General features: G+C 42.6%; 1 protein-coding gene across 2 annotated transcripts in view; it reads left to right on the top strand.

The window, feature by feature from the left end:
* Window positions 1-20,431, top strand: part of Cers6 (ceramide synthase 6) — a 245,150-nt gene extending 224,719 nt beyond the window's left edge. The window contains exons 9-11 of one of the 2 annotated variants that reach the window (XM_021635583.2): window positions 11,824-11,980; window positions 12,567-12,590; window positions 14,943-20,431. In XM_021635583.2, coding sequence (XP_021491258.1) covers window positions 11,824-11,980; window positions 12,567-12,590; window positions 14,943-15,095 — 334 coding nt within the window. In that variant the 3' untranslated portion in view covers window positions 15,096-20,431. The remainder of the gene's footprint in view (window positions 1-11,823; window positions 11,981-12,566; window positions 12,591-14,942) is intronic. The other variant, XM_021635584.2, reaches the window with a different exon arrangement.
* Window positions 20,432-20,930: the final 499 nt, after the last annotated feature.

The following is a 20,930-nucleotide window of genomic DNA, read 5'->3' as shown; positions in this document are numbered from 1 at the left end:
ACCTGAAATAAACCCACACACTTATGGACACCTGACCTTTGACAAAGATGCCAAAACCATACAATGGAAAAAAAATAGCATCTTCAACAAATGGTGCTGGTCTAACTGGATGTCTACATGTAGAAAAATGCAAATAGATCCATATTTATTACCCTACACAAAACTAAAGTCCAAGTGGATCAAAGACCTCAACAAAAACCAGATACACTAAACCTGTTAGAAGAAAAAGTGGGGAAAAGCCTTGAACTCATTGACACAGGAGACAACTTCCTGAACAGAACACCAACAGCACAGGCTGTAAAATCAACAATCAATAAATGGGACCTCATGAAACTGAAAAGCTTCTGTAAAGCAAAGGACACTGTCGTCAGAACAAAACAACAGCCTACAGACTGGGAAAGGATCTTCACCAACCTGATATCTGACAGAAGGCTAATATCCAGAATATATAAAGAACTCAAGAGGTTAAAAAGCAACAAATCAAGTAATCCAATTAAAAAATGGGGTATAGAGCTCAACAGAGTATTCTCAATAGAGGAATATAGAATGGCAGAGAAACGCTTAAAGAAATACTGAACGTCCTTAGTCATCAGGGAAATGCAAATCAAAACGACCCTGAAATTTCACCTTACACCCATCAGAATGGCTAAGATCAAAAAATCAAGTGATAACACATGTTGGAGAGGCTGTGGAGAAAGGGGAACCCTTCTCCACTGCTGGTAGAAATGTCAACTTGTACAACCACTCTGGAAAGCAATCTGGCGCTTTCTCAGACAACTAGGAATAAATAGAGCTTCCTCAAGATCCAGCTATACCTCTTCTAGGCATATACCCAAAAGAGTCTCAAGTACACAATAAGGACATTTGCTCGACCATGTTTGTAGCAGCCTTATTTGTAATAGCCAGAAGCTGGAAACAGCCCAGATGCTCCTCAGTGGAAGAATGGATGTACACATTGTGGTACATCTATACAATGGAATATTACTCAGCAATTAAAAACAAGGAAATCATGAAATTTGCAGGCAAATGGTGGGAACTGAAAAAGATCATCCTGAGTGAGGTTATCTCAGAAGCAGAAAGACACACAGGGTATATACTCACTCCTAAGCGGATATTAGACATATAATATAGGATAAACATACTAAAGTCTGTACACCTAAAGAAACTAATCAAGAAGGAGGACTCTGGGTAAGATGCTCAATCCTCATTCAGAAAGGCAAAGAGGATGGACATCAGAAGATGAGAAAGGAGAAAACAGGAAACAGGAAACAGTACGGGAGCCTGCCACAGAGGGCCTCTGAAAGGCTCTACCCTGTAGGGTATCAAAGCAGATGCTGAGACTTATAGTCAAACTTTGGGCAGAGTGCAGGAAATCTTATGAAAGAAGGGGGAGATAGATAGGAGAGGACAGGAGCTCCACAAGCAGAGCAACAGAACAAAAAATCTGAGCACAGGGGTCTTTTCTGAGACTGATACTCCAAACAAGGACCATTCATGGAGAAAACCTAGAACCCCTGCACAGATGTAGCCCATGGCAGTTCAGTGTCCAAGTGGGTTCTGTAGTAATGGGAACTGGGACTGTCTCTAACATGAACTGATTGGCCTGTTCTTTTATCACCTCCCCCTGTGGGGGGAACAGCCTTACCAGGCCACAGAGGAAGACAATGAAGACAGTCCTGATGAGACCTAATAGACTAGGATCAGAAGGAAGAAGAGGAAGACCTCCCCTATCAGTGGACTGGGGAAGTGGCATGGGTTGGGAAGAGGAAGGAAGAGTAGGATTGGGAGGGGAGGAGGGAGGGAGCTACAGGTGGGATACAAAGTGAATAAACTAAGTAATAAAAAAAATAATAAAAGAAAAAAGAAAGGGGAAAAAACAACATTACAGTCTATTCTTATATAACTTTCTCTGGAACTTAGAAACTAATGAGCCCTAGAAATGAGCCCTTAGAAAACTTGACAGTATCGACCAAACCTAAATGGGGAATCTCTATACGTGGAAAATCTTTTTTTTTTATGGATTATTTGTTACAATGCCAACATAAACAGTCATTAGGTATTTAGCATAGGCAAAATACCAAAGTGCATCAGGGATACCTTTACAATGCCTTATATCTGAGTGGAAATTGATTTAGTTATGTGCAAAACAAAAGCAGAAACTTTGTTAGGGTTGCCCAAGCTGTTTGGGGTTTTGTTTTTATTCACTTTGCATCCTTGTTATAGCCTCATCCCTTCTTCCCTCCCAATTCCGCCCTTCCTCTCCCACTCCCCTCCCCTTTTCCTCAGAAAAGCAGGAGCTCCCTTTCCTATCCACCCCAGCTCATCAAGTTGCATCTTGAATGAACATGTCCTTTTCCCCTGAAGCCTGGCAAGTTCTGCCAGGGGGACGTGATCAAAAAGCTGGCAAGTGAGTCCATGTCCGTTGTTAAATTGAACAGCAATATGAGGTGAGGACTATGGATTCTCACTGAGCTCTGGATCTAGTCATGCCCTGGCCAGCCTTCTGCATTCCTTGCTGCCTCCTTAATGTGGGAGCTGCAGATGCCCTGACAAGGAGCTTGGTGGGACTAGCAACTGCCCCACGGTTAAAGCTGGGTGCTTGCTAGGAATTCCTGTAGCTGTTGTGGTCTTCTGCAGCATCCTGAGGCACAAAGCCATCCTGTGTCAGGAGTGCGATGGAGTAACAGGTAGGAAAAACTTTGCTGTTGTCAATAGAACATTAGGTCAAGACCTTGAATGCTTCATGAGTTTCTCCTAAAAATGGGACTTTATACTTTGCCTCTTGGCTTCCAAACTTACTTTTACTCATACAGAACAAAGCTTTTGCTATTCTTTTTTTCCTCAGGCTGAATTCTAAGTTCTATATGAGTCACCTAAGAATAATCTCTGTTCACTTGGGTAATCTTTGCATGGAGAAAACAAATCAGACTATGGGAAATTTTAGGTAAACCTGAAACCAGATGCCTGGAAGCTTTTTATGTCATTGCTTAAGAAGTCTTTAGTAATCCCATTGTCTTGGGCCTTTGCTTTGCAGATGCAGGAACTCAAGTGTTGTAAAAGAATAGTAAGGCACCCAACTGGCAAATGCAAGAGCTGAGCCTAGAACACAGTGTTTTGACTTCTAGTTGAAAAGGAATGTGCAAACTGTCAGCCCTTTTCTGAGTAAGCCCACATCCTCCCACACTCCCAAACACATCTGTTAAATTCTACAGCAATTAATTTGATAGTTAACACTATTTCAGTTATTTTTTTTTTCAGAATACCATCTTTGCTTGTCAGTTGCCTTGTTTATTCAATGCCTTTTTTTTTTCTTTCAAAGCTATAAACTTTATAAGTGCAATTTTTCTTATTGAAATCTCTGTAGTATAGAGTTTGGGGTTTGTTTTATGTTTTTCTCTTGGTTTTTGAGCATTGCACAATTCAATTTAATCAACTCTGACTTGCTCTAAAAGGTTAAGCCTTTTTAAAAAATGTTTACTGTATTTCTCTTGCCAAGGAAAAAGCAGTAAAGACAACAAGGTACAGAGTACCTCTCAAGAGGGCGGGCCTATGGTACAGTTGACCTCTGTAACAGCACTTCCAAGATGTTCAGAGACATTTCTCTAAGATAAACTATAAACTTGTATCCTAGAAATCTTAATTAGAAACAGGAAATGTCAGAGAGAGAGAGAGAGAGAGAGAGCACTGCCTACACTGTATAGCCCGAGTTAAGTCAGCTTTGTCTTTCCTGGTAACACTACTGTTAGGTCCTAATTACCGGAGAGGCAACTGAAGGAAACTCTCAGAGACTGTATCAATGCAAACGCAAGAGGTTTATTCAAGCCATCGCGTGATGTGGCTGCCCTTCAAACCAGCGAGGAACAGCCCTAAGAGAGAAAAGCCTGGGGTTTTTAAAGGAAAAGCCGCCGGGAAGCTCAGGGGTTGCAGTATTGGCTACACAGGATTGGGTGAAGGTGCTATAGGGTGGTTGACTTTTAAAATAATTGGTTGGTTTCAGGCACTCAGATACGGTCATCCCCACCCTGGACATGAGGGGCAGGGCTGCAGGCCTTTGGTCAAAGGTCAAGGGCTATTTGAGAGGAGAATTGAGGCCATCTGGGTTGGTTATAGGCAGTGTTATCTTGCAACTGCAGGCCTGGTCACTCTTCTACTACAGGGTGGGCCCGCAGATCTTGTCTCAATTTGCCCACTTCTCCCTTTTGTCCGCGTCCTTCTGCTTTCTAGAAAAGTACTGAGAGAACTTAGTTTAACATAGGGTATAAAATTCATAAAGATACGTGTAAAGCTAGCCAGTTCCTTTCACTACTTGCAGATGTGGAGTGGCACCCTGGCTTGGATGAGGTTCTGGAAGGTCAGGCAATGTCACGATGGACACAGTAGAGCATGGGGTCATAAGACAGGTCAGAGTTGTTTGTATGGCTACTGCCAGGTGAAACACTGGAAAGACCATGTGAAATATAGAGCCACGAAACCAGAAGTACCAAGGGTCAGGTGATATGAGGCAAGAAGGAGCTAGAATCGCCACCTGATTTTACCTGTCCATATGCTAGTTGAATCAGCTTAGATTTCTTGCAGGGTCTGATGTGATGTTGGCATAGATAGATAGATAGATAGATAGATAGATAGATAGATAGATAGATAGACAGACTACATTTATTGTGTAACGTGTGAATGACGTGTCCAGCTTTTGGAAATTTTATTGATTTCACATCATTCTACTAATGATTGAGTGACCCTTATCCAAAGTATTAGTGACTAGATGCTTCAGATTTCTACACTTGCATAAACTTTATGGCTGAACTAATCTCAAACTCCAGAATCCTCCAAAACCTGAGGCTTTCTGTATATAATGTTGGTATTCAAAAAAAACTGATTTCTGAAATTTGGATTCCAGAAATTCAAAACAGGGGTGCCCAACATATAGTTAACCCACTGCTTTAGGAGAATACTCCCCTCCTTGAGAGGGCCAGGACATCTCACGTGCAATTCTGTGAGGCCCCATGCCAGGGCCAACATGATACCTGCAATACACCATGAATTCAAGACCTGGTAGACTTGCATTGCAAAACCATGTCTCACAAAGAAAGATGAAAGAATGAGTCCCTAGAGTCTCTTCTCTCTTAGCTTTCCACGTGGCTGCAGATGCTTTTTTCTTTTTTTTCTTTTTTTTTTTTTTTTTCTTTTCTTGAAGTTAAGGATAGTGGAGACTTCCGTAGGCCTTGACCCTTCCAAAGAGAAAATCAAAGTAGGCAGCAGAGGGCTGGCATGCCTGATTTCTGAGTTGAATTTTAACAGTCTTTGATTTGTTACATCGTTAATATTTCATATCTATGTCAAGGTGGTAGTGGAAGGCATTACTTGATTTTTCAGTAGTAGAGATAATTATTTGGGGATTTGAAGGTTAAAGGAATGGGCCAAGGTGAGAGAATCAATTAAATTAAACCCACTTTGGTCATTTAGGCAAGAAAAAACTAGAATATGGCTAATAGTAACCAGAATATGAGAGCAAGGGCTGTTTCTGGAAGCCAGAGCAAGCGATGACAGGCAAAGGAGACGTTCTGCCCATATGCCAAGTGACAGATTCGTGTGTGCCCCCTCCGCTCTAGCATAGTGATAGCTTGGCTCTGAGCATTAGCAATGGCAAGGGACTAAGAGGTGGCTGAAGAACTGGGGAGCGTGAGCTGAGCAGGAGTGACCTGGGGGCCTGGCGCAGTGCATGAGGCTGCTCAGATCTCAGTGCTCTCTGCCTCCCTTACCTGACCTTGGGCATGTTATTTGCATTCTCAGTGCCTCACTGTCCTGTCTGAAAATAGAGATAAGAGGGCCTACTGTGAGAAGAAAATGAGAATTTAGCCTACAACCTTTTGTGAGAATTAAATGAGTTAATGTGCAATGCCTGAGCCTGGTTCAGACACAAATTTTCAATAATTATTGACTCTCGTACCTATGAGGATTAAAACTATACAGGATTCCCATGGGGAAACTTAAAGGGCAAAATCCAATAACATATGGAACCTATTTGACACTACTTAGCAATAGAAACTACTCAATGAAGAACTGTTAATAAGGGACAGGGCAAAAGTCGCCTTTACTGACGGGGAGCAACAACAGACCACACAGGGGTGAAAACAGACCCACTGCAATCATACTGAAAGACCCAGCATGGCTAAGAGCACTCAGGATGGGAGATGAGGAATACTGGAAGCAGAGTAAGGTGAGAAAAACCTCTGCCCTGGCCAGGAGGTCACCAGTTACAGCCTCGCTGACTGTCTCATTTGTAAGCATGGAGGGATAGAGTCAATACATCAGTTTCTAAAGGAAACAGAAGAAGTTGTGTGGGGTTCTTCAGATGCCTACCAGAAACCACAGCCATGATTGTCACGGGCTGATAGACAAGGGGGTTGGTTTTTCAACATAAGCAGGCATGGCCCCCACAAGCTGCCCTCCCAAGATGGCATTTCTAAACACACTAGCAATGTGGAGAAGTCCAAGTGTGAGCGGAAGGCCCTGTCCCAGGGAGAAATCACACACATGCCTTTCAGCCCTGTTGAAGTCTTAGGTTATCATGGGTGGGAGAGGGGAGCAGGAGACAGAGAGACAGAGACACAGTCGTGAAATAGTGAGTTAAGAGTCTGATCTTCAGATTTTAAGCAGCCACGGGTTTTGTTGAATATAATTTTAAATGCAAGCTTGTTGGCATCCACTTTACACAGTATAACATGCCAGTTAGGTGACTGGTATATTTTTGGTTGAATCCACTTTTCATTTAGAAAATCCATGCCCAGGGAGAAACAGCATAATGTACATTGAGTTCTGTCTAGGAACCTGATGTCAAGACCACAGCAGACATACTGAAGGAGAGAAGCCTCGTGTTGGCTGCGGGGACATTTGACCTTTCAAGGTGTCTTCTTTGGCATATGGCACTCCCTGTATGTTCACTGTGGGCCTAATTATTATTACGTTTCTCAGTGGAGATCATTCCAGAAACACAAAGCTCACAGAACTCTTCGGTGGAATAGAGAAGAGATGGGGCAGAGGCTGCTGTCCATAGCCAGGGACCATAGTTTCATCCCAAACATCCACTCAGCTCTGGGGACATAACTCAGGAATAGAGGACCTGCCTGGCTTGTAGGATGTCCTGGTTCAATCCCAACACCAAAAAGCAAATCTATCTGTAACTCATTTGTACGGTAAGACCTCCTGGCCTCTCCTCTACCCTCATATCACTGGCATACTTATGGCACTGAACCTGTGACCGTGTATCTAACTACATGTAATAAAGATGGGAAACTTAAATTAGTACTTTGAAGTCCCAATATGAATGAAATATGTATGTATATGTCATATATACATATAGCATTCTTACTATATATTTTTTTAAATTCAGATGTTGGAGGTGAATCTTCTAGATGAAATGTCAGCAGCAATTTCTCTGAGCCCCCCCAGAATCCTGAAGTAAAGGGAGAAAGCAGAGTGCCTTAAGTTGAACTGGTATTCTAGATGCAAATGAAAACAGCCTTGTTTTACTGAAATAAGACTGCTCTATGGATTCTTTGCTCAACAACCAAAATGTTACACACTTTTAATCAGGAATATTTGCATTCAGCCACCACATTCTATATGTTTCTATCAAAATCAAATTTAAGATAAAGTGTCCATCAGAGGTAAGATTGGGCAGGCATCACTATAGGGCAAAGAAGATTTTATATTCTCATGATTTATTAAAATCTGTTAAAAATAACACACCCCAGCCAAGCAGATACAACTGTGTGTCTGCTCATCTCTGGAGAATTGTGTAGAGAATTGTCACAGCATCTGTGTCCACGCAGACCCGTGCAGTTAGAAAGAGGCTCATCCCAGAACTCCTTCATCCCCCAACAATTGGTGGGGCTTTCAGAAGGACGGGTGTCACCTAGGGATCAAGTGTTGTCTGTGCAGGGGAGGGAGGGTTGGCAGAATAATTCCGTGTGAGCATGCTCTGTGTGCTCCTGCTGTGCCCCCTAGTGGCTAACCTTAATGGAGGGGGAAAAAAAAAGACCTTTGTCTTTGCTTGGTTCCCCATAGGCTCAGAGGGTTAAACAACATAGAGGTTTGCTGCCATTTGGGAAAGAGCTCTTATTTGAGAAAGAAAAATATTATTTTCCCAGACTCGATGCATTGAACAGAGACTGGACAGGGTTTGGGAGAGACACCCAAGGTACCACCACCGTGATTACACAAACCAGAAATTGCCAGTTGACAGTGTTCATATGTTCGTTTTGTTTAACAAAGTCCTTTCTCCCATTTCATTTTATAGACGTAGGATTCATACCTGTAGCACAGCGCACAGACCTTCAGACTATAGCTCGCCCCCACGTGAACATTTCTAAAGTTTTACATATTTAGAACCCATGCAATCACTACACAGGCAAGGACATGACGGTTTCCAGTGTCCCACCAGCCTCCCTCTTCCCCTGCCCTGGCCAACTGTTGCTGAGAAGTAGCTGCTCTTCTGGAGTCTGTCACAATGCGTTTTTAGTGGCATCGCCACGGTACATATCCTTAGGCCTAACTTTTCCGAAAGAGTAAGACCCTGACATCGCATTTTAATAGCTTGTCCAAAAATAGGGGGCAGTCTGCTCAGAACAGTGGAGGTTTGCTGGGTTTCAGCGTCCGGGTGTCAGTCGTCAGCTGCTCCTGGCTACTCTCCTTACCTAGCTCCTGTGGAACCTTTATACAGATTGTATTTTCCCGGAGTGTCTCTGTGAATGTCTGAGTCAATTTTCAAAGAAATCGCATTACTTGTGAGTGGCATCGCGGACACATCGATGGCCATCACAGCACTGTAATGTAGCGTTTCTGAAATTAATGTGGGTGCCAGGTCACCAGCCGCTCGCTGCTCCCGACTCCCTGCTCAAGTTCAGCCATGTACAGCATTGGTTCTGAAATCCTGATGGTCAGACATGCTCTCCCAACCGATTGAATGCTACTTCATGCTACACAGAGAGATGCAGTTGATGTGTCTGTAAAGCATGTGTGTGTCAAGAAGCAGAGCTATAGCCAGCACTCTTATTCTCCCAGACATTGCTCACGCTTGCTTATTTGCTAGATAAACAAACTCGAGTCATTCAGCAAACCTCTGGAGAACACATTACTGCCAAGAGTTCTGAACACAGCTGAAGGTAGGAAATGTAAGGTGTGTAGATCCCTCCCCAGTGGCCAAGGTGCTGAGCCTTCTTTAGACCTGATGGTTCCTGGTCTACAAAGAGGTATTTCAAGAGAGAAAGCCACTTAGCACAAACGAGGCAGCAATATGGACAGTATCTCAGAGTCTACTCTTTCTCAACAATAACTAGTGCTTTTAACAATTATTTGTCTTGAGTTTGGAAAAGAGAAGAATGTAAAGAACAAAACATTAAATTACCCTGTCTACCAAAGGAAATCCCACATTGGTTTTTAACAGCTTTAAGAAAGCTTTCTCTGCCTTTCCCCTTCCCTTTCTCCCCCATGACTGGCTCCTCCCTCCATCATTAGAAACTCTTGAACTGTGTTTCAGGGCTGGGGAAGTAACTTAGTCGTAGTGTGCAAAAGAAGCCTAAATACAAAAAGAAGAATAGAATTAAAAATAGATTTCATACTTTTATTTACTTCATAATTTCTGGAATAAAAATGGAACCTAATTTGTTACCTTTTTTTGTATCAGAGGCTAATTTTATTGTTTGCTACTTTTAAAATATTTGCAGATTGGTACATAAAATGTTTGAAATAAAAGTGTTTAATTTCTTGCCCTATTGAATGTCCAGAACCTCTAACAACAGTGCCAAAGCTGACTTCCACAGTGTGCTTCCGTTTTTAAAGGAAGTAGCTGTTGTTTATTAAAATGCTCAAATGTTTATTAAAATTATATAATAAGGCCATTTTTAAAACTCAGCAGTGGAGAACTGGACATTATCAAATGTCCTGAGTGCCATCGAAATAATTAGACTTGTGCCAATTTGGTCTATTGATGAGCTAAATTAATAGATTTCCTTATATCCATCTCAGTATTAATATGTCAGTATATAGAAGGTACAATACTACTGTGAGTGAGTTATTTAATTCAATCGCATGCTACTGCTCTGGGGATTTCTGCATATATGTTTTTTCTGAATTGTCCTGTGGGGATAATTAGTGTTGAAACTAGGAGTGGGGAACACACAGTCGTACTTTGCATTTCCCCCCCTTGACCTCTTAGGTCACTTACGATAGTAAATTTCCTCTTGTGAATTCACCAGGCAATTTTTGTTTTTAATCCTTTCTGAAAGCACTCATCATACTCTTTGTTTACATTCTCCCTATATTTTCCTTCTGGCCTTGTGTGAGTGGCTCCTGCCTTAAATTCAAGCCCAGTCCGTCCCCTTAGCCATTTGGTATCTGTTCATGGAGCCCCACTTGGACAGTCTGCTTGGTCCCAAGTAAAATGGTGTGGTCATAGGTGACAGAAATGCAGCCCCGTGACAACTGAGAGAAGGGAAGTAAGAGTGATTCCAAGATCATGGGGGCACAGGAGGTGATAGTGGAAAAGTCCAGATGACAAGTCAACATCCAAGGACTTACAAGCAGCACAGGTGGACCAGAGCGGAGTCCTAGAACCAGACTTCACAACATCTCTTTTCTCATGGCTGTCTGCTGCTTCTGATGGCAGGTTACAGAGCCAATTACTTTGTTTTCCTACCTCAAGTGCATACTCCAACACACTTTTAAAACTAAATACGTTCATTGCACCCTAATAATTTTTGTTAAAAACAAATCTCTGAAACACTCACGTCAAGGCCTCACTTCCAAATGCTGTCTTTCAATTGTCAGTTCTTTCCCAGGGGGAGAATTAGAAAATTAAGAGCCCTTTAATGGGACCCCAAGTAGATAAAAGCCTGACTCTCGTGCATATTCTAATCCCTGCTGTGCGAGGCACGTGGTCTACACTGAACTAATGTTTTTAATGATTCACCTTTTTTTTTTCTTGCGATATAATATTGGGTGGTAGTCTTCACACCTCAGAAAGCCAAAATTAACTTCAAAGACAAAGCAGGCCTTCTTAATGAGTTGTTAAGATAGAGAATCAAATCCAGAAGATGACTGAAGTTCATAGAGGAAGCTATGAATGATGAAAGCGAAGGAGAAAACCAACAGATCTGGGAATTTCACTTTTAGGTGTAGAGCCAAAAAGTGTGTGCTAGAACAGGTAATTGTAGGCCCAAAGTCTTAGAAGCAATATTTACCATAGCCAAAGGATAGAAGCAAGCCAGATGTCCACTGGTAGACAAATATGTAAACAAAGTGTGGTGTGTACAGATACTTTAGAAAATAAATCCTGATGTTTGATGCAAAATAGATAAACCTTAAGAATGCTGTCCTTTGGAGGGGTCAATATCTATCTTATAATTCTGCAAACAAGACTTGATAAGCCCACTTCACAGATGCAGAAAACTTAAACAGAAGTTGCTTGGGCTGGAGAGAGTAGGGAGTCACTGTTAAATGGGCCCAGAGTCTGAGTTTCGCAAGCTGTCCGAAGGTGGATGGTGGTGACTGTTACACAACAGTGTGTGGATTTACACAATGCCAGTGAGGTGCACACTTGCAATAGTGACCGTTCATTAGCTCTGGGAAGACCGCTGCAGGTCGCACCATCAGGGTACTGCTGCAAGGGATGACTCCTCAGTACCTGCCGAACCCTCGGGCTCTCCCGCAGGAAGGGAGGAGGCAGCCGACAGAGACTGTCGCCTTTGTGCTCCCGTGAAGTCAGCTGGACTCGTTGGAGATCAAAATGAATGCTGTGCTCAGTAACGACTCCCTCCTCCTCCTCAGGATATTAAATACCACGTTGTTTGAGAGCTGGGAGATCGTCGGCCCGTACCCTTCCTGGTGGGTTTTTAACCTGCTGCTGTTGCTACTAGAAGGCTTGAACTGCTTCTGGTCCTACTTGATTGTAAAAATAGCTTGCAAAACCGTTTCAAAAGGCAAGGTAAGTCGAAATTCACCCTCTCCCATACGTCCCAGAAATGTCAAGGTATTTTTGGCTCCTCTGAAATCACTTATTATTTCTGATTTCATCCAAATCAGTGCCATTTCTTCCAAAACCACCTTGAGGCACAAACTGAATTATTTTCTTCTCACTGGCTCAGTTTTTTAAAGTTTCTCCGTTGGCTTTGTTGATAACAATGCCAATGACCTGTATTTACAACTTTCGATTTAAAGCTGACATACTATTTGCTGTGGGCGTTTTTCCCCCTTTCTCTCCCTTTAACCTTCTCTGATTATTTATATTGAGCAGAAATTTAATTTAATAACTTATTTTTCTTTCGTGAAAAGGATTGCTTGGTGTCATGTGCATGTTTAAGCAGGCCTTTCAAGGGGAAGAATAAATACATTCATGATGTTTTCCAACAAAGTTGACTTGAGTCTCTGTTTTAAAATGGAACTGTGGGGCTGACTTAAATAAATCACACTGAGCCTCAGCCCCTTTGCCTGGAGCAGTGACCTTTCCGCATCATTCTCTGTGATGTTTTCTTACTTCCTTGTTTGTTCTCTTCCTCTTGCCATCCTGGAAGGCTGGGAAATGGGACCCTTTACATGTAAGTTTCTTCTCTCTCTTCCTGGGTGACCCTTGCCTGCTGGGGGGTGGCTCAGGTGCTTTCTTCCATGTGGTTTTTTTTTTTTTTTCTGTCTAAACTGTTGGCACTACTGGGGGCTTTGTAGTTTCCATGAATGCAGAAGATAAGAGGGGAGGGCCCATCCTTGCCCTTTTGTGTGAGCATGTAAATCTTGTTGATCCAACAGAAAGGATTTTTTTTTTTATTGGTACCTAACAACGTCTCTCTGTGTAGCCCTGGCTGTCCTGGAACTTACTCTGTAGACCAGGCTGAACTCAGATTCACAGAGATCCACCTGCCTCTGTCTCTGCCTCTGCCTCTGTCTCTGCCTTTTGCATGCTGGATCAAAGGCATGTGCCACCATGCTCAGCCTGAACTCATGTTTCTTTCCTAATTTCTCTTGTCTCCTTGTGGACACAAATTAAATCAGCGTGCATAGTCCTGGGAGTATGGTAATGACTGAAGATGAAGGGTGTGGTAGATTAGATTACTTTTGTCCTTATAGCATTGCTATTTCCACCAGAGCTGTCATCTTATCTCTAACTGTTATTCCTTCTTCTTTATGAAGAAATGGTCACTAATTTCATTTCATAGCTTTGGCATCAGGATTTCTTCTCTGCCCTTGTTGCTCTCACCTAACACAAGATCACTCTTGTCCGTGGGTCTTCCTGTGGGTTATTTTGAGACATTCTAAATTGCCCATTTTCTTTGACAGTATCATAACTATGGGTTTGTCCAAATGTAATTTAAAATAACCTTACTAGGCATGCAAATTAATACTCTCAGCACCTGGAGTCCTACATTCGCACCTTAGTTTGGGACTAACAGACTTAACAACGTAGTGGAATTTAACAGTAATGCTGCCTTTAGGATCCGTGCCTTTTAACTTGAAATACTCATCCCCTAGTCATTTGTTGCCACAGTGTCTAAGTTGTTGTTCTGTTTTGTTTCTGAGTGAGATGGGCAATGTGATTTCAGTCTCACCTCAGAGGGCTTTGAAGCGAGGCTCATCTGTGTATGATAGTTAACCCATCCCTGGTTAGATTGGAACAATAGTTTTTCAGCTTTTACTGTCTCCCATGGCTACCCACCTGCAAACGATGACGTCTTACCTCCTTCTGGTAAGGAGGTAGATCCCACAGCTCTCGAGTAGATGTGATAGTGGCACAGAGACACCTGATTTGGAAGCCTTCGGGGATTCTGAAATATGTTCAGAAACTGAGACAGCCTCTCAGTCCAACCCCTAGAGAACCATGAAAGATCAGTCTTGGAAGATAACCATAAAGCCAGGTCAACAAGATCCTCTGGCCACCCAACTTAATAATTAGGTGTGCGAGGCTGAGGCCGTAGGTATATACCTATAATCCCAGCACATGGAACACTAAGGCAGGATTTCTGCAAGTCTGGGCTGCACAGCGAGACCTGGTATCAAAATGAAAATGGACTGATTACGTGAACAGTGCACTTACTTGAAGATCTTTAAAAGACCCTCCAGGTTAAAATGCTGGCTCAAGAAGGGGTTCAAATTATTTCAGTTTTAAAATCAATAAAGTATTTCCTTACTACACGGTAGGATTTTTTCATATTTTGTGTTAGCATATAGACATTTATCTCTCAGCCTCCTATTTTGCTGTTTTCATTGCTTAATGAAACTGAATGGAAGATTGAGGAAATTGGCACATAATACAGAACTTTTTGAAGATCCGATCAATAGACTTCTTCCTGGTGAATGTTGTGTCATCTTCCTAGTGAGGCCCCTGTCATCTAGAGGGTCACTGAAATGCCTTCTGGTGCCATTTGTTATCACAGCATGAACAAAATCTCAACATAATTTTAGCAAAGAACAGAAGTAAATTAAACACAGAACAGTGAATCACAATGCCTAGTAACGGTGACTTGCTTTAATGGCCTGAGCTAGTGTGCAGATATCTCTACTAGTACGGTAGTTGAGTTAACCCTAAGTAACTGTCAAAGAGCACGTGGGTGTTAGTAAGTTGACTCATTGTGCCCGGTTCCTAAAGTGCCATCCTCACGGTATAGATGCTGCTATCACTGTGGGTAAGGGTGGGATTCAAGGTCTAGACATGGTGAAGGACAGAGACCCTTCGGGCTCTGTGCTGCCTAAACTCATCTGCATTCTTTACAGCCTGCTTTGTCATGCACGTTGTATTCCTCCAGCAAAGGGGCCTTACTACCATGGCAGTGGTGTCACTCTCCCTGTTTTCTGTGATCTGTGAATAACTTCATCTTCCTGTGAGGTTGAGCGTGTTGCTCAGCATGCCCACCCCTGCCGGTCCTAGGAGCTGGTGACACTCCCGTTCTTGTATCCTGCAGGTGTCCAAGGATGACCGGAGCGACATTGAATCTAGCTCAGATGATGAAGACCTGGAGCCTCCAGGGAAGAAACCGCACACTTCGACAGCGAGCAATGGAACCAGCGGTACCAACGGGTACCTCCTAACTGGCCCCTGTTCCATGGATGATTAATCACCCAGAACTCTAAGTCCTGAACAAAGTGAACTGTTTGTTCCTGGAAGTATTTAATAAGTTGCAAATGCAGTTCGTCTCATGATATCTCATCACCAGAGACAAAAAATTAGGATTCTCAAAGCATTTTGAATAGTGTACTGCCATGTGTCCCGTCTGTGAATGAAGAAGAAATCCCATCCTCTCTGTGTAGGCTGTATGTAACTGACATAAGGGAACGGTATTTGCATTTGTCTTAGGATATTATTTATTATTTTTTATTTGTTTGTAAGTCTGTGGACAAATGAGGATCCTTCACTCCTTTTACTCTCTGGGCTCATGCCTGACAGTGATGAAGATGGCCCCATCTGTGTCTACCATTTCTCGTGCTGTTGTCCAGTATGCTGTGAGCATCAACTTAGCTCATCACTCAGAGCAAGTAGAAACCCATGCAAGACCTTTGCACAGCACCCAGTAGGTTGGCTCCCTTTCTGTTCTGTTGGCGCCCATTTTATAAGGAATTAAGTTTGTCTCTTATGCACAAATGTGGGATTTCTTTGCTGTTGTAGATGGTTGGGAGTTGACCTTGTTGATAACTAAGTTACTTGCCCTCTGGTGAGGCCAGCGTTCTGATTCTGAAACAGTGTCACTTGCTTAAGCTCACAGAGATGAAAGGGCCCACCTCCTGGGGACTTGCTTTGTGTTCTGGGACTCGCATAAGGACAGCCACTTTACTTCAACCAGATCTTGCCATGGCTCCTGCTGTACTAGCCAACTCTTCTGTCCTGTCGTGTAAAAAAGAGGGAGCCAAGAATGTCCTGGGTTGGGGGGGGGGAAGTTCTGTAGGAAGTAGCAAAGATTCCCTTCCATGAAAAGCACTTTATTGCAACCAGCTTTCAAGAGAAAGCCCTACGTAGTATTAGACTTGTTTTTATTTTGCTGAGCAAAATAAATCTAGTGGGAGAAAGACTGTTTACCCTTTGCCTTTCTCCTTCAAAACATCCCACAGTGGCTGTCCTGTTGCTAGAAGCATCAGCCCCACGCTATGAGTCCATTTTATTTACTGCTCTGAAGGTTCGTGTGGGCTCCTGAAAATTTTTATTTAAGCTATTCCCAGAAAAGCAGCAAAAAAAATCTACCGGGACAATGGCAGTGACAACCATGAGAAAAATTACCAAAGAGAAGTGTGTGAGCCCTCGTCCCCCGGGGCATCGTCCCTGGTGTGTGGCTATGGAAACCACACAGCTGAGCCAAGGATTTTTATCTCATCTCTTCTCTAGTAAAAAGGGAATAAAATGGGATTGCAGACACTCATAAGCCAAACATCACCTACAACAAGAATGCAAAACAATCAGGGCACAGAGTACCCAACAGCAAAATGCTACCATGCACGACTGTCCTGCTCAGAATCATCCACACTCCATTTGATTTTTTTTTTAATTAAATCTTCAAGCCCATACTTGGAAGCCTGTAAATGAATAGTTAAGAGAAGACTCTCAAAGAAACAACCCCCGCTGCAATATCAGATCTTTCTCTATCTAGTTATAAAACAGTATTTTCTGGTATGGTCCACATAATAATTTTAAGAGCTTGGAAACATGTCTTACTTGTTACTGTGGAAGACAGTGCATCTAACTGTGTGTTCTGAGCCTTGCTGATTTATTAACCAAAACATAACGCATCTAGGAGTGGAACTTGGAAGTGTTTGAGTTTGAGAGAGCAGTGATAAGACACCAGAGGTATTATTAGTATAGCCAGGACATTTGCTCAGATGCAAACGGGTGAAAAACTATAGCAATGTTGAGAAGGTGAAGCTTTCTCTTCAGCTAAGCTAAGGAGCATACCCATCTCACGCTAGTGTCTGGGCACATCCTCCCAGAGGTGAGACAAATCTGAGAAGCATCATGTATCTGAATTTGAACCTTGTGATACTCTTTAGCAGAGAAGAATTTGTAAATTCAGAAGAGGTATATAGAATGAAGAAAATTGACTCTGTCCTAAACCTTGTTTTCCACAGAAGTTACTGTGGAAGAAGGCCAAAGTCATGCTTTCTGACTGATGCCATTAGCTTGACTCGGTCTTCTACATACCTGTAGGTTTTTGTTTTTCATTTTATAGTCTAGAGAAAATAATTCTGTTTGGCTAATTGAAATGAAGTGTGTAGGCTTTTTCTGGGGTAGAATATTAATATCTTTCTCTGCCGTTCTCCCATAGTGACCAGATAGGACTGAGAACGGACGCTGTGTGCGAACTCTTACTCCCCTCCCCACCAGGGCCAGGCCATAGCTCTCACAAGTCTGATTTGTAAATCCAGCTTTAGGATAGTTCTGAGTGGTGTTCTCGTTAATTAGCTTAGCCTGTGGTGATGTCTCCTTCCTCCTGGTTGCATTCAGATTTCCCAGGGTACTAAGGTGTGTGTAGAAAGGACTCTAGAAGAAGTAAATTTTATAGCTTACCTAGATTTAGTGGGGGTGGGGAGGGTAAAGTAGGAAACCAATAGAACTTGGCCTTGAGTCAATAAATGATATAGCCATGTGTGGTTTATGTGTGTATATGTATGTTTCTCAAAAAAAACTGGTAAAACCAAATTATCACTGATCATTATCATATTCTGTTTATATAAAAGAAATACATTGACCATGTACTATAGAAATGTTCCTTCTCTTTTGTTTTGCTTTGTACCAGCTGAGAATAGCAAAACCCCTTCAGCCTTTTATCCACAGAGGTCCCTGAGACAGAACCCAAGTCCTAGAGCATCTGTTGCCATCGCCCATAAGCCAGACCCAGTTCAAATCCAGTCTCATGGATGTTGAGAGTAGAGAGTAACTGTAGGGATCAGTATTGTGGGTCATTCAGGAGTTTGTTGTACAGATGCAAATGGTTGCCATTTAACCCCAGGTTCCCAATGCCTGCTCAACTACCAGATGGAGGGATATCCCAAATTCCCATCAGATTGTGCCACTGGCATCTAATGGAGATGAACAGGGCAGCAGAGGCAGGGACCAAGCACCGTCAGGTCAGAGCTAGAGCCCATGTGATAGGTGAGTCTCCAAATGTTAAATTCTCACCTGAGCAGTCATACACTTAGCAACAGCGCTGCGGCCGAGGGCAGGCTGCATGGGCGTGCTAGCATGGCCCCAAAAGATGATGACACAGCCCAGGCACAGAGAAGCCACGCTGTCTGCCTGTGTGTCAGTCATTCAGTGATGCTCACAGGATGACAAAATCAGCTAGGGGCACCGTTCTCAGAATGCGTCCGTTGTCGTGTGACCGGACTGTTCTTGGGAAAAGTTTGAGTTTGAGCAAACCGAATGCCTTCCCTTCATCTTAGACAGAAAGGTCTGACTCTTCCACCTTGCGTTTAAAACAAATCTCATTGTTATTTGGGCTAAGTGAAAATGAGACTGGATTGCAGTTCACCAGAGTCTTTGCTGGCAAGCTCTTCTGAAGGTATGGGCACCCTTGATTGTCTCCAGCCCATCCATCAGTTTGCATTAGTAATCATTTGGGGAGGGGGTGGGAATTAATGCCAAAGTTGCCCAGATATGAGTATTTTTTTTCTTAATTTGAAGTATAAAAGTAGTATACAAAGTTACTCCGAAGGTGTGGATCAGTTTATCAGGTCCATTTATCAGTATGGGAGGTGATGTTATTATCTCCAGAGAGGCCCCAACACCTTTGGAAATGGACAGTGACGTGTTCGCGTTTATGCGGTATTGGCAGTGTTAAGGCTCCTGCTTGGTCACTTTTCTTGTCTTTGACTTACTTCTGCTTAGCAAACAGGTCATTATAGCCCTGAAATGTGTCTAACATCCAAATGAGAAAAATGTCAAACAAGATCAAAGTGAGCCTGACAGGGAAGTGACCATGCGGTTCTTATGTAGCAGGAAAGAAATGAAGAGGGCTCTAATTATTACTGCACTTGGCTTCAAGTACACCATCCCTGGCAGAAGCAACTGTAAAAGTCCCTAAAGACCATGAAATAAGACTTCTTTTCTTAAATGTATTCTTCTCGGGATCAGCTTCTCTTGGTGAGCTGAAATGGTGCCATTCTCCAAATGCTATAGACCAGTTAGCAACATCCCACCAATCACATTTTAGTTCTACAAACTGAAGGGCCCCTCTTTGCCTTTGTGTACATAGCACTCACTCACCCCTAGGGGGCACCAAGCAGATGTGAGGGAGCCCTGGCCAAAGCTCTTGAAACTCCTGTAACCAATACTCAAAGGCGGCCACTTTTCACGAAGAAGATCGTATTGACGAACAAAAGTCATCGTGAATAATGAAATCTGTAGCTGCCCCAATGAAAACCTTCACCTCTTGCAGGCTTCTGTGACTTAATTAAACCCAAAGCACTTGAAAGGAATGCATTGGTAGATGGGTGCGTTGAGAGGCCACCTACTCTAAGAAACTGAAAACACCTCTGCTGAATTAGATGAATTAGATGAATTAGGGTGAATTAGATCTGCGTGGACTTGGGTATTCTCAGCATTTCCAGGAAGTAATGAGGGGGCTCCGCTTGCCTGGAGTCAGTCTTTTCATCTCATTCACTCACCGTCGTTTTAGGCTTCTGGACCTCTGGTAAAAGAAGGCCAAATGCTGTCATTTCTGCTTTCCGTTTATTAATGACTTTGAGATCAGCTCTGTCCCACTTTCCTGAGGTGGGAGGAGGCCAGGCCCATGTACATCGGCCTCTTTACCACAGGCCCTCGAATGATTGGCTTCCTGTATTGTGTGTCGTCTGGGAACCAAGGTACAGCAGTACTAGTTTGTGTGTTCAGTGAAAAAAATAAAAAGATTTCATTTATATTTTCCTCCCTTTTACCTTTAGTAAATGTTATAAACCATCTGTAAAACTGTCCTTAATGTGAAGATTTTTTTTTTTAATGTTAGCTACAAAGCTCTAGAATGGTTGTATTATGATTCTGGAACTTTCACTCAAGCTTAATTAACATAAATGTGGAAAACAGTCCAGTTTGATTTCCCCTATGCTCACAGTTTTCATTACTCCTTTGCCCAAGTTTTAGTCATTTACCCTCATGGCCTTTTGCTATCATAGAAAAGGATGTTGGTTAATCTGGGGATTTGTTTCTGTTTTCAGGCTTTCAGTGGGGAATAGGATAGGTGACAGAACCTCATTATTTTTTTTTTCTAAAGACAGTTCAATGATTGAGCATCTGTCAGAAGTGGAATGGTGTACCATTAGCCAATTAGAATACTCCATGTACTGTTACTGTGTTTTGCTGATTTTTATATGGACATATAATTATTCGTTCTTGATCTTTGGAAGTAATTGTTATTATGAGGATCATTTTACTTTGGAAACACTTTCATAATAAAGATAAGCATTAAGAGTACAGAGTAAGTGTCTTTTACTACTGTAAGCACCGACCACCTGAATTGGGAATACAGCAAATATTTCTTGAAGGGGTTATATCAGAGCTCAAATATCCAGTCATTTCTTCCAATTCTCCAAGTTGTGATCACTGAGAACTACTGTTCTACTGTCTTATGATACACTAAACTATTATTGCCTTGAAATTTAGGGCGCAAAATCTTCAGTGTTAAGTCTTACACAACACTCTGCTCTGGAAACAGTTTATGGAGAAAGCAATCTAAATAGATCGGATGATGCTGATTTTTCCCCAGATCATGAAGGAGCTGCTGCAGCACAGTGGAAAACTGCCCATCTCTGCACGTGCACCACAGAAAAGCGTGGCTGGTAGCGTCTTCCTGGGCTCTGGGCTCCTTATCTAGACCTTTCCCCCTCCTTTGCCTTTACTATGAGACTCAGCCATACCCACATTTTTCTTCCTGTCTGTGCTTGTGACATAGTATCTCAGAAGGCATCAAATA

This window comes from Meriones unguiculatus, chromosome 8 (genome assembly GCF_030254825.1).
Source record: "Meriones unguiculatus strain TT.TT164.6M chromosome 8, Bangor_MerUng_6.1, whole genome shotgun sequence".
Taxonomy (NCBI): Eukaryota; Metazoa; Chordata; class Mammalia; order Rodentia; family Muridae; genus Meriones; species Meriones unguiculatus.
This window is presented reverse-complemented; position numbering and strand designations above follow the sequence as displayed.